Genomic DNA, 12,816 nt, shown 5'->3' with positions numbered 1-12,816 from the left:
CGTCCCGTCCCGTCCCGTCCCACCCCACATCCTGGGCATCGACTTTCCCCAAATCCTTCATGGCTTTGTGAGCCAGTTCCATGGAGGGGTTCAAGCAGCGAGGGCGAGTTCGGATGCCACCCCCGAGCTGCGCGCCTGCCCTCCTCTCGTGCCTCATCAAACGCGTGTAGCAGTGCGGAAATCACCAATTAGTCCCAAACAATTAATTCCTTCTAATGAACCCGCCAAACGTAGCGTTTAAGCAGTTTGGTGAGCGGGTTGATTCCGCAGATAGGCCTGGCTTGAGGCTCACGGTTCTCTGTGTGAGCCGTTCCTGTGCGATGCTCACGGTAAAAACGCAATAAAATATATTATCTGCGGTGTCTGTAACTCGGAACTGCCCCCTCCGCCGTGCGCAATGCACGGATTGCTGCGCGGTTGCGGATTCACTCCGGAGCACGTGTGGGACGGCGGGTGCAGCTGAGTCGTGTCCTGGCAGAGGTAAAACCCAGCGTCCCAGGCCTGAACCCTACTGAGGGGTTAATGCTGGACTGCACGGGGGAAACTTACCACCAACTTCTCCAGGTATCATTCGGACAGAATTTAATCAGCCCAAAGAGATTGTTACAAAGTAAAGCAAACCCCAAAGCGGGGAAAAGTGGAACTGAAACGCAAGCTTCAGATTTAGTAGCTCACAGTGTTTTATCTGGGGAAAATCACAATCTCTGAAGGTTAATGGATAAATTGAAAAACTCCTGAACTCAGTGACTCTCCCAGAATAATGTTAGCAAGTTTTACCTCTAATACAGCGAGGTTTTGCAGCTGAAGCAAAATCCAGAATAGCTAAGGTGTAATGTACTTTTAATTTAATGGGTGCTGTTGTCTTTTTAATGTCAGTCCCCAATAACAGTAAATTGTTCTAAAATGCGTACATACTTTTGCATGTGTGGTTTTAAAATTTTCATTAAAATTTGTTTGCCAACAAGCTTAAGATAACCATTTAAACACGGTTTGCACTAGAGGGGAAATCCTGTTCCTCTTCTTGGGTTTTTTTCTTGTTTGTTTTTTTGTTTTTTTTTTTAAAGAAGACAAACTAAGATATGGAGCATTGACACCTTTTTGTTGCATCCTGTATTTTTAAAAACCTTTTACCTTCATAATTCGTGTTGTATACCAAATCTGTTATCGCCAAATACGTATTTGGTGCCAGTGCTTCACTGTTTCTCATTTAGCACCTAAATTATTGGTTATTATTTATAAAAAATTAGTAATATCTGTGAAGTGTTACAAGTTTCCCCAACATCCACTGATTCTGGGGAATTGTCTCAGACTGCAAGCAGCAGAAAAAACAAGCATAAAATTACATTTACAGAGAATGAACATGCACAGGTGAGGAGGCAGAAAATACTCATGTACCTGACATTAGCCAACTGTACCACATGATTACAATTTTTCACTAATTTCTTATTACAAGAGGTGTGTCTAGGAAGACCATCTGGATTTTATGGAAAGTTTCTTGCTTGAAGGCTGATGACAAACCAGTGCCTGGTATTCCTGGCAGGGCAGAGCAGATGTGATGTGACAGGGTCACGCTATCTGCCCTTCTTGCCTGGATGCCTCTTCTAGGTTTTTACTGGGTTTTACCTTTGCTATTTTCCTCTCCCCTTATAAAGAGAAGCTTTAATGGATGACAGAGCCTCTAACTGGGTATAGCAGTTCAGAGACAATTTTGGGAAACCACATTTAATAGGAAAAAAGGAAATTAATGCAGAAGAGACCGTCCAGAACTGACTACCTTTGGAAGCAGGAAAATTTTGGTTCTAGGATATTTTGGTTCTCTCCTGTTGGGAGTAAGGATCTTCAGCCTGGAATAGAAAAGGTAGAAATAACTATTGTACATTATGAAAACACAATGAATGGGAGCTGTAAAAATGTACTGGTTTCAGTCAGAGGTTTTCAGCTGACAGCTGAAAGAGGAATAAACCTATCAGAAGTTAATAATTGGACCTTTTTGAAGAAGAAAAGCAGTGTATAAAGGTTGTACCACCTTCATATCAAACATACATAAAGAAATTTCCCTCTGAAGCAAAAGTCTTACAATGGATTTTATAGAACGTAGCCTCTCTAGACAGATTGCAAAGCAGTTTCGGCTCCTGCTCTGTGTGCTGAACAAAGTGCTTTCAAAACCACCTCTGCAGACATTCAAAAGAAAAGCAGAATTGGAAGCAGTTGATTTTCCTTCCTGTTCGGGAGGTGGCAGTGGAGACACAGCAGTGGAGGAATGTCAGCTGGAATTTAAGTGATGTCTCAGAGAACGATAAAGTCAGGAGAAATTTGCTGGCCATGACCAGGTTATGTATCAAAGTGACAGTCCCTCTAGAAATGGCCATTTTTAAGTCAGAAATGAGGTGAAGAACACTGAAGAATCAAACTAGAGAAATCTAGTCTTTACAAAACTCAGGAAATTCATTTGAGTGTAGTTACAGCTGCTTCTGCTGTCAGCCCTTATGGTATTTACTTTTGTTTATGTGAGATAGATCCTTCTTTAATTAGACTTGCAACACCAAATGTATGCACAGCTTGTGGAGTGAGTAACACACAATGCAACTATGTTTTAGATTGCTTTGTACAGCAGAGTACATTACAATTCAGTGTTACTGTGCTGGTGGGACACATTTGTGAGTGTATGAAGAGATACATTCAAACCATTTGCTTCAAAATGCAGTTTTGTAAGGTTCCTCTTTCAAATGCCTTACCATAGGAGGTGATCCATCCTCACAACAGCTCCTCAGGAGATATAGATCTTACCTGGTTTTCTCATTGTTTGGATGAGAATTTAAAGCAAGGGTCATCTGCCTTGCCCAAAGCCTAAGAACTCAGGCAGAGCCAAAAATTCCTGGCTTTCAGTACTTCCAGTGCTATGCTTGCTTTTTCTTAGTTACAGATGTATTGGTTTGGTTTTCTCTCCCTCTGGTTAGTGTTAAAGGGTGGCCGATTAGCAGTTGTGCTTTGCCTTTAGTTGTTTATGGATTTCTACATTTCCATGGTTTGATTTTTATACTGACAGATTTTCTTAGGTTCCCTTGACCGTGTGGGAGTAGCTGTCTTTGCTTGGGAGCTCAGGGACAGAGTAATGACAATACTGTCTCTTTATAAGGGACTGAACTGAATGGGGATGGAAAAACCATCAGGAGAATTTCTAAGATGTATCAGGCAAAATATATTATTCATTTCACAAATCACTATAACTACTGATCAAGGGAGCCACTGTCCCAGATTGTTGTGGCATATGTAAATTCAAAGAGATAATAGGAGCTTGGATGTATGGATCAGCAAAAAGGAAAGTGAGCACCCACTGACAGTTGTATTTCCATTCCACAGGAGTTTATTTTTATGGAGGAAAAATTTAAAATAGATTTTTTTTTTCTTTTGAGATTATGCAGCAGAATAGAAAAAAATGCAAATATTCAGCCGGGTAAAAAAGAACAAGGTATGGTTATGGCTTAGAGACACATTTTCCTTGTTAAAGAGTTATTAGAATTTTTCTTAGAAAAGCAGTGGCCCAGAAACTTTGTGTCAGTGTGGGCATTTGTGTTCATTCCCATGTGCACTGGGGAACAGTTGTGGCCAGGTAATAGGATGGTTCTCTCTGAGCTGTGTCCAGTGGCAGTCTGGAACGGCCTCTGCTGCCCTCAGCGTGTTCCCATTGTACTGAGGGCGACGGGGACACCGTGCCCTGAACAGCTGGCAGGTCACCGGGGCCAAGGAGTGTTCCCTGCAGTGGGCAGACTGGGTTTCATTTAGGTGATCCGTGGGCCAGCTGGGATTGCCTTGGGCTGAGCTGAGCTGATCCACTCCCTTTAATTGAAAGGCTCACAGGGATGGTTGAAACTTGGACTTTTCTCACTCTCTGTGGCACAACTGGGCCTCCTGAGGATTGAAATGTTTTAGCCTAATAATGAATTGGGGGCTTGACAGGGGAAGCCTGAATAAGCCACAGTTTACAGGAAATTCAGCCAGATGACTCAACAGTTCCTTTTGGCAAGAGCTCTGGCACCATAAGAATACTGTGCTGAGAAAGGAGGTTGCACGTCCCACTTCCGCAGGCTTTGGAGTCAGTGACACCACTCACATCGGGCAGTTCTCCCTTGGTGACAACAGGCAGGACCAGCTGTGCTGCAGTTACACACTCACAGAAGCAATGTGGTGCAGGTGCCAAATGTTACATCAAGGGAACTCCACCACTTACGTCAACACAAGTTTCACCTCTGAGCCTCTTTCTTCTTTATTTAAAAGAGTTTTAAGCTGCTTGAACCAAGGATGTCTCTTACTGTACATTGTTACTGAAATGGGTCCCTCCTCTCAGTAGTACCTCTCACTTTATTATTTGTATTGCCATCAGCAATACAAGAATTAAAACAACACATTTAAACATCAGTTGTACCGTGGAGTTTTATAGAAACAAACTAAAAATACTCAGACCCAGTCTCAGCTTTTTCCTCCTATTATTATGAAGTTCCCATTCTACAGCTCCTATTTGGGAAAATATTTTATTATGGGAACTGTGAATCTGCCTCCCTTCCTTGCAGTACACATGCAGTGCAATGTTCTGAATGTGTGAGGATGAAGAGAGAAGCAGTAAAGTGGAAATGAGAAAGAGCAGAAACCACAGGTTTCTGCCTACACACATATTCATGCATTGTTGGGCAGAGTCAGGGACATCTTCGTATTTTTGGAGTTTCAAAGCAATGTGAGTTTCTTCTCAGCCTATCCTCTAGATTTGCAGTTGTTGAAATCTTTACTACATATAAAACAAAAGAAAAAATTCCACGCAGCCGAGTCTTTTTTTTTTTTAATTATTATTCTTATTTGACACTCACATTACAAAATTTAGAAACCATAGACAGTTCAGGCAAACTGTTAAAACACAGTATAAATTAGGGGGGTTTAATATATAAATTCTATACATAGGTAAGTTAGCTGGAACATGACTGACAAAAGGATTTCATAACAATCTTACCACAACTGTATAAAAAGGCATGGGAGTAGGATGGGCACTATCATCATGAATGCAGGTTAAGACATTTTCCACAACAGCTATACAGCGTAACAATGACCATGCTATTCTCGCAGTGTTTATGTAGGGTATAGGATGCATATTACCAATAACATTTTGCAAGATCTATGTACAGTCACAAAATCATAACAGCCACTTTCAAGTAACTTTACTGTTTCCTGCCTGTGCAATTAATAAAGTGTTGGTATTTGTTCTGGGAACTTCTAACAAAGCCACATGGTTTGAGTATTATGGATGAGTTAAAAGTTGGACTTGATGATCTTAAAGGTCCTTTCCAAACTAAATGATTCTACAATTTTATGATTCTATGGTAGAGGGATTTCAATTTGACCCGAAAATGCTAATCACAACATGAATTGTTTAATTTAATGAAAAAGATACAGGAAAAGCACAGTTCCTCATTGCTATCACTCACATGATTAATATATACCGTTCTTTTAAGCCATATTTATCTCTTAGCTTGGTTCTTTTTAAAATCTAAAGTGATAATTTAGCTCCCATTTATCTAAGCACAGCTGTAAAAAGGAGTAACACCAGAAGAAACGTAAAACTAAAATTTGGATATCTTTTTGGGGTAATTGTTTGAAAGGACGTGCTTCCCAGGTAACCCTGGTCCTGTCAACCTTTGAATTTCTCAGGGTGAAAATAAAGACAGTTCTGCTTATCCATTTCTACTCTGTGCTTTTAGGTCTGTGACTAAACAGTATCATTCTAATAGTTTTAGAATCCTATATTCTTGGAATTTAGGTTTAAGACAGTTGATAGTCACTGTTGCTAAAAGTGAAAAAAAAGTCTTAAAATCTGGTTTTTCACCTTCATAAGCTGATGAACGCTTGCTAAGAGTTCTGAAACCCAGAGAATAATTTATTTTCCATCTGTGTTGTACTAGTAATGGTGTTTTTACAGACAGACCCCTAAGGGAAGTACTTGTACATTTGTAAGGATCAGACTGTGAAACACTTGAATTTAATAGCTCTGTGTGTGCGTCTTTCACTAAGTTTTAATAATTTGGACAATTGTATCGGAACAATTCCTTCTGGTTCAAGGCAAGGACAGACAGTAAGTGATAACCCAACTTGGGCTGCTAAAGAAATACAGATGATGTCAACAGTCTAAACTACAGCCCCCATTTTCTCTATTCTGTTTGCCCATGGACCAATCATCAAAAAACCATCATATGTTCATTTCAAAAACACTGGAATTTTAGAAGCATAATTAAATAATGAAAGCAGTGATACAGTACTGACCAGTAACAGTTCACTGAGGAAGCCATGCTTCTCTGAAAGGTAGCTGGAATATGGAATTTTTTGTTCAGAATTCCATTAAATGGGCTTTGCACCTTTTAGAAGGAAGGTTCCTTTACAAACACATAACTTGTAGGACTCCTGAGCTCTGAACTGTCAAGTCTTCTGCATTCTAGGAGGCTTGGGAACATTGCTGCACTGCAATATTAATCTGGGTTGGCAGTTTTAAGGCCATAGGGATGAAAACGGAGAATTCCTATTCTGTTATGACAGATCTGGAGTATGATTACAGAGCCTTTGTATGGCAGAGAGCTAGAAAAAAATGTTCCTTTGGCATTTTGCAAGAGCTGTTTATGGAGCAAAACACCACTTCTGTGGAGGGAAAGGCATCAAGGGAAGAGCGAACAGGCTAAGCCACTCAGAATTTACAGCACTATAGTCTGTGCTGGCCATGGAGCAGGGCAGGGGATCTAGGCAGGAGTTACTCATACTTAACTTTTTTCTGCAGCTGAGGCTGTAGCCTGAGTTTCAGTGTCTTGCACCTGTGCTGAGTGTATGAAATACCACCCATACAAGCTATTTGCTCCCTATCTACACTTGCATAATGTAACAATGCAGGATGTGATGCCTTGTATGAGCATTAGCTTTAATGTACTCAGTATTTTTTGCCTATCTGAAAATATGCAGAAAGAATTGTAAAAGAAATTAATACAAACCAGATTAAACTCCAGATCTGTACCATCTAAAAATGTAACTGGTTCAGCTGCTCCACAGAGCAGGGAGCAGTGGTTTTAGGGGAAGGGATGCACTCTAGCCAATATTAAAACACAATTATTGGTAACATCTTCTGCACCAGAAATTCTCTCCTGCCTTCGCCTGCCCAGCTGCCACTGGTATTAATAGAAGATATTGTTCCACTCTGCTGCCATGCTGTGAAATATGAAAGTTAACAACCATCAATGTATTTCTCATAATTTTAAAATATTTATTTTTCCATGTTGCTTAGATCTTAAAATCTCTGTCAACTAAGAAACAAATTCTTTACTGCTTTAAGTCCACTAGAGAAACCTCTTTTAGTTCAAAGAATTTTCTTGTAATCATTCTGTTGGGTGGATAAGGAAGTGTAGTAGGCTTTGCCTCAGGTGAACTTCCAAGAACTTTCTCTCTTTCAAAAGGGATGTGTCCCAGCATCAGAGAGCTGAGTGCAGCCTCAGACATGAATGTGCACATCAGCTTTGTCCAGGATCATCTCATCACCCCTCAGTGTCCCTGATGGTGCCTGTGCTGCCATCCTGAGCCCAGGTATGTGTGCTGTTCCCCAGCCACACTTCAGTAATGCCCTGCACCACCTACGCAGGTAATTTCACTCGACAGGTAATGTTAGAAAGGACAAAAGAAAAGACAGCTTTGGCCCACAGTTGAGTCTCTGAGCAGTAACAAAGGGGCTTTTCCCCGTTTCCTTGTCACTCCCTAACCCCATTCTGCAACTACAACAATGGAAATAATCAGTTCACAATCAAAGGGGGTTTAATTTCCAATGAGAGAGTAATTTGAGACAGTATGGCTAATTTCTACCAGTATAAAAAGAGAAAAAGGTTCTTAAAGCCAGGAAGTCAAATTTTGTTCTCAGACATTAATTAATCAGATTTAGTCCTTGAATTTGCTGCTGAAACTTCAACAATGTCAAAGAAAACTTTTGTTAAGGCTGGATTTTCACCCTATTAAGTGCACCTCCCATCTGAGAGTTGCACCTGGCACAAAGACTACATCAGTTGTCAATACAGTTTAATACCTATGAATAACTAAAAACTGTACTACAGTTAATAATTGCAGTACTGCTCCAAAGCCCATCAAAATTAATTGGAGTTTTTCCTCTGGCACATTGCTATGCTTGGAATCAGTCTCATTCCATGGAACACAGTCATTGCTAGGCCAGAGACTGTTAACTGTGTAACATTTTTACATTGATATGCATAACTATATTTTCTACTAACATGTCTTTTTGTTGAAAATTCCAATTACATTTTCAGTGATCTGAGCTCTGTTCTAAACTGGATTTACAGTCATGTGCAAACCAGCGCTCATGTGCTTTAAGAAAAGGTGCATAAACTATTGCAATACAACATGATGAAATAACCAAGATAGCAGGAAGGGACAGGCTTAATTTTAAGTGAGTGATTATCTTACCACCAATGACCACGTCATAAAATATTCTCAAGCTGAGAAAAATATCTCTACATTTAAATTGTTTCTTATTTGAAGTGCTTTAGCAGCTGTCCACACTTTTTTAAAGTGACACCTCAGCAGAAGCTGCAATCACAGTTTGCCCTATCCACATGGGGAGCTTCCAGAGATGTACAACAGGATTGTGTTCATTGCCTAAGAGAGGGAATAATGATAGTCTAATCAGTGTACTCTGGTGCACAGGGTTCTTGAGTGCTTGACTCATTTTGAGTTTCTGCCCTGAAAATCTAGTCACGCCCAACTGACCAACATCCATGCACCTTTAATTCAGTAATGTGATTGATGCTGATGTGAAATTGAGGGCAACATTGTATGATTAAGTGTCTTTTTAAAGGCATTGAGCAAGTTCATCTACTGACCTCACACAAGCTGAAGGCACACAATTCCCTCCTTGCTTTCCACTGAGCTTTATACCTAGCCCTGCTGGCACACTCAAGAAATGAAAAAATGGGGACTTTTGCTACCATTTTGATTACACTGGAGGAGGTGCAGAAGTGATTTCATGTATTTGGGTCTTTTAAAATACTGCTGTATACCAGAAGTTAAGTTAATGCTTCTGCAAGACTGTGTCATATTCACATCTTACCAGCTTAGGGGTTTGATACCAACACTGCAGACATACAGGTCTGGTTTTGCTCTGCTCTCTGTGTAGTCTTAGCTCAAGCAGCTGTCGGGGAGTGAATCCACTCAAAGAAGCAGAATTAGAAAGCCACAACATTACTCCTAGTAACTTGTCTAGATGTTGGTCTAATGACTGCAAGCCTTACAGTGGTTTAGTGCTTGGTGGGAAGTGATCCTCCTTTCTTTTCAGCATGGCAGGAGTTCCTTATGCCTTTATAGCAAGAAAAATGAATTACTGGACATGTTTATGTTCTCATTTTCATGTAATATTAATACATTTTTAGAAGAAATTGATTGCCCAAGTTGTCATTCTTTGTTTTCAGTTGTACTGGTGCTTGTTGGTGAAGCAAGGCTCTAACCATGCTCCTGCCAGGAGCTGTTCACCCTGGTTAGGCCACCGGTCAATTAGAAATGCAACCGACAGCTGCAACTTAAGGCTTACATTGTTTCTGTTTAAATAGCTACAAAATTATGTGAAGACAAGCTATGACTGCTGAAGTCCGTTTTTTAGAAGCACTGTCTTCTCATTTTAAGTAGTTCACACTCTCATCTCCAAGTCATTTTGCAAAGAGCAGTGAGTGTCTCTGGAGATCAAATACTACAGATTAATGTGCCATGCACCTCTATAAAGCAATAATTGCCTCACTACTCCCCAAGAGATGAGGATGTTTAACACCTCTGAAAAAAGACCTTTTAAATGTGTGACTACATAAAGGATTAAGAATAATTTAGTGCTTCTGACAGTCCCACTAAGCCCTTAATACCCACCTAAATCTGACCTTTATGCTTCTACTATAAGCACTGAGCTTTGAAAGTTTTGGACTACGAAAATGGTTTCGTTTGCAACAATGATAAACTTTAGGAGATCTAATTTAACTTACACTTACAAAATTGCCCAAATTCATGGAAGGTGCCCCAAAATACACGGAATTATAATGAGATATCACATTTTAATTGTCACGGTTGTATAATCTCATCTGTACCAGCCTCTAGTGGCTAACTTGAAAAGGAGTGAGGATTTCCATTTTAAAAGCAGGTTTTAAGAAAGGGTCCCTCCACCTGCACTGGGTTTCAGTTAAACAAAACCCCCGTATTTCCAATGTGAAGTCACACTGTGCCTGTTAAAAAGATGCGGGTAGTAAGAAAGAATGACCATTTAGCAAACACACTTAAACATTAGCATTGTTGTAGATATGTTTATGGTTATTGCTCTGGATTAATCTGAAATTTAACAGGCTTTTAATGGCTTCATTTTGGAAATGGTTCTGCCTGAAGGAACAGCTATATGTGTATAGTTTCTCTGTGTAGCTCTCAGCTCATGTACAAAAATTAACAAACAGCATATTCACAGTATCAGCAGAATAGTCATCATTCCATGGCTGCAATGATACTGTGCCATCTTTACACTTAGTTCTTCCATACAAAGCTCGAATAAACACATTAGAGTTTTATGTGCCCCCTGTTTGAATTCATGTGCTGATAGATCTACAGGAAAAGGAGACCTGAAGTTCTGCCTCAAGCCCCTGTTTGCAAATCCAGAAAAATCCATCCTGCTCAGCTCAGCAAGCACAGGAGCAGTGGATTCAGTGAGCCAGACTGGGCTCCCACAGGCCATAACCTAACACAAAACTGCTCTGCAGACACATCAAACCTGGAGTGCACCACACAGAGCATTCTCAGGCTGCTGCCCTCAAACACCAGCCCACCAATGCCTCCAGGTCAACAGCTCACTCAGGCACAGACAACTTCGAGGCCTGGCAGAGGACAGGAACAGTTCCAGTTTTCTGGCTGAATAGGCCAACACAGCCAGGTTTTGTGATAACCCGAATTTTTCAAAACACTACAGCCACTTGGAATCACTCTGTGCTGAAATAAAATTATTACTGATTTCACAGAAAGGGTTACATCCTTTTGTAGGGAGAGAAGGACTGGAACATCTGAAAAGGTAGCACCAAGTCAGTAACAAAAATGCAAAGTTCAGTATGATGTGGCATTTAGATTTCATTTAAGTTTTTTGAGATATTTTCTGGGGCAGTTAGGAACATTCCTTCCACACACAAACAGTAAGTCTACTGTTAGGTCTTAGTTTTGAATCTAATATAGTTCATTATCATTTAATATATCTATTACAGTAGCACCTTGATTATTGTACAACTTTAAACACAAGACACAGTCCCTATTTCCTATTACCTGTAAGGAAACAGTGACCTTTACAGCCTAAAAGTAAAAAAGACAAAAATGGTTATCTGCTCATGAATGACAAATTCTTTAGTGCATTCATTCTCGTCTGAAACCCTTTGTCTTTTTAAAGCATACCACATACTTCCCAAATTCAGAGCAATTACCCCCCATCCTCCTACGTTTCATGTTGCAAAGTAAACAGTACTGTGTTAATTGGAACCTGACAGAAATGGTAATGAAGTACCTTTTTTCTTTGAGTGTGATAAAACCCCTTAAAAGATGCAACTCAGCATCAATAAATTTAGGGAATACACTACATACATTAAATAGAGGTAAGTTGAGTCCAGAGTCATTTGCTTCTTCATTCAACCTCAGAAGTGGTGGGGGTGTCTTTGAGCAGCACTGGCTGCCCTCTGCCCTCCTCAGACCAGCCCAGATTCACAGTAAGGAAAGCAACAACAGCGGTGGGAAGATTAACTAAGCAAGAGTCACACTCCAGGTTGTTCTCTGTAAAAACCCATGGGGTCAGGACGACTGTCCCATGCTGACGTGGCCTAACGCGACAGACTTGTATGTGAGCAGTGTCAGTCCTCGTCCCTGCAAGCTCATACCTGCAGCAGTCAGTGCTTTGTTCAACAAGGCTGGGGGACTGCTAATGCAAGATTAAGTTCTTTTTTCTTCATTCAGCAATTAACCAGATTGCTGTTGTGTGTGTCTTTGATTTAATTTTACAATCCTCAGAGGGTTTAAAGAACTGCTGTCCGAAGCACCTGCTTCTGAAATACTTCTCGTGTATTTTTGCTTTCCTTTTTTATACTTTTCCATCCTCTGTTGCAGTACCACGATTCTCCCTGCTCCTGGTTTTCTTGTGTTTTCCTTCAGAGGCAAAATTACAGTGATCCTGACGCAGTTTGGGCACAGCCGCAAATAGTCTGTTTGTCCGTCCTCTCTCTGTCTCATAGTTAGAAAAGCATCATTGTGCACACAGTTCTGTTGATTTCAGTGGATGAATCCAGTTCATCCATCATGTTAGGCAGTCAAAAAAACCCAACAAAAAAACTCAAACAAAAGAAATTGTCTAAATCCCAAACAGGCATCTTTGGAATCAGTAGTGCAAAATGTTTGCGGATTTCTTTTCCTTGACCTACTGCAATAATCTCTTAATCTTCAAGTCTTCCCTAAAATAGTGGATCTGTAAATGTAAAACATAAGGACAATGAAAAAAAAGAAGCAAATTTAAAGGTTTCGGTTGTTTCAATCACTCTCTTCATATTCCCACTTATATCAAACCATTATACATCTCTTAGAAGAGCTGTAAACTGTTGGAAGATCCAGTTAGCCTGGGGCATTCTTCATCTGCATCAGGCTTTTGCATGGGTACAGCAAGCTGAGGGTATTCTTTACATGGAGGATAATTTGAGATTAAAATGAGCTTTTATCAGTGCAGCCTCGGTTCTGCAAATTAGTTTT

At 40.3% G+C, this 12,816-nt stretch overlaps 1 protein-coding gene across 1 annotated transcript in view; it reads right to left on the bottom strand.

Annotated features, from left to right (window-relative positions):
• Positions 1–4,817: 4,817 nt before the first annotated feature.
• The window catches only part of RASGEF1C (RasGEF domain family member 1C), a 71,982-nt gene continuing 63,983 nt past the window's right edge, over positions 4,818–12,816 (bottom strand). The window contains exon 15 of the mRNA XM_008632615.2: positions 4,818–12,538. Within this exon, the coding sequence (XP_008630837.1) occupies positions 12,514–12,538 (25 nt within the window). The 3' untranslated portion in view covers positions 4,818–12,513. The remainder of the gene's footprint in view (positions 12,539–12,816) is intronic.

The sequence above is a fragment of the Corvus brachyrhynchos genome, unplaced genomic scaffold (genome assembly GCF_000691975.1).
Source record: "Corvus brachyrhynchos isolate BGI_N302 unplaced genomic scaffold, ASM69197v1 scaffold54, whole genome shotgun sequence".
Lineage (NCBI taxonomy): Eukaryota > Metazoa > Chordata > Aves > Passeriformes > Corvidae > Corvus > Corvus brachyrhynchos.
This window is presented reverse-complemented; position numbering and strand designations above follow the sequence as displayed.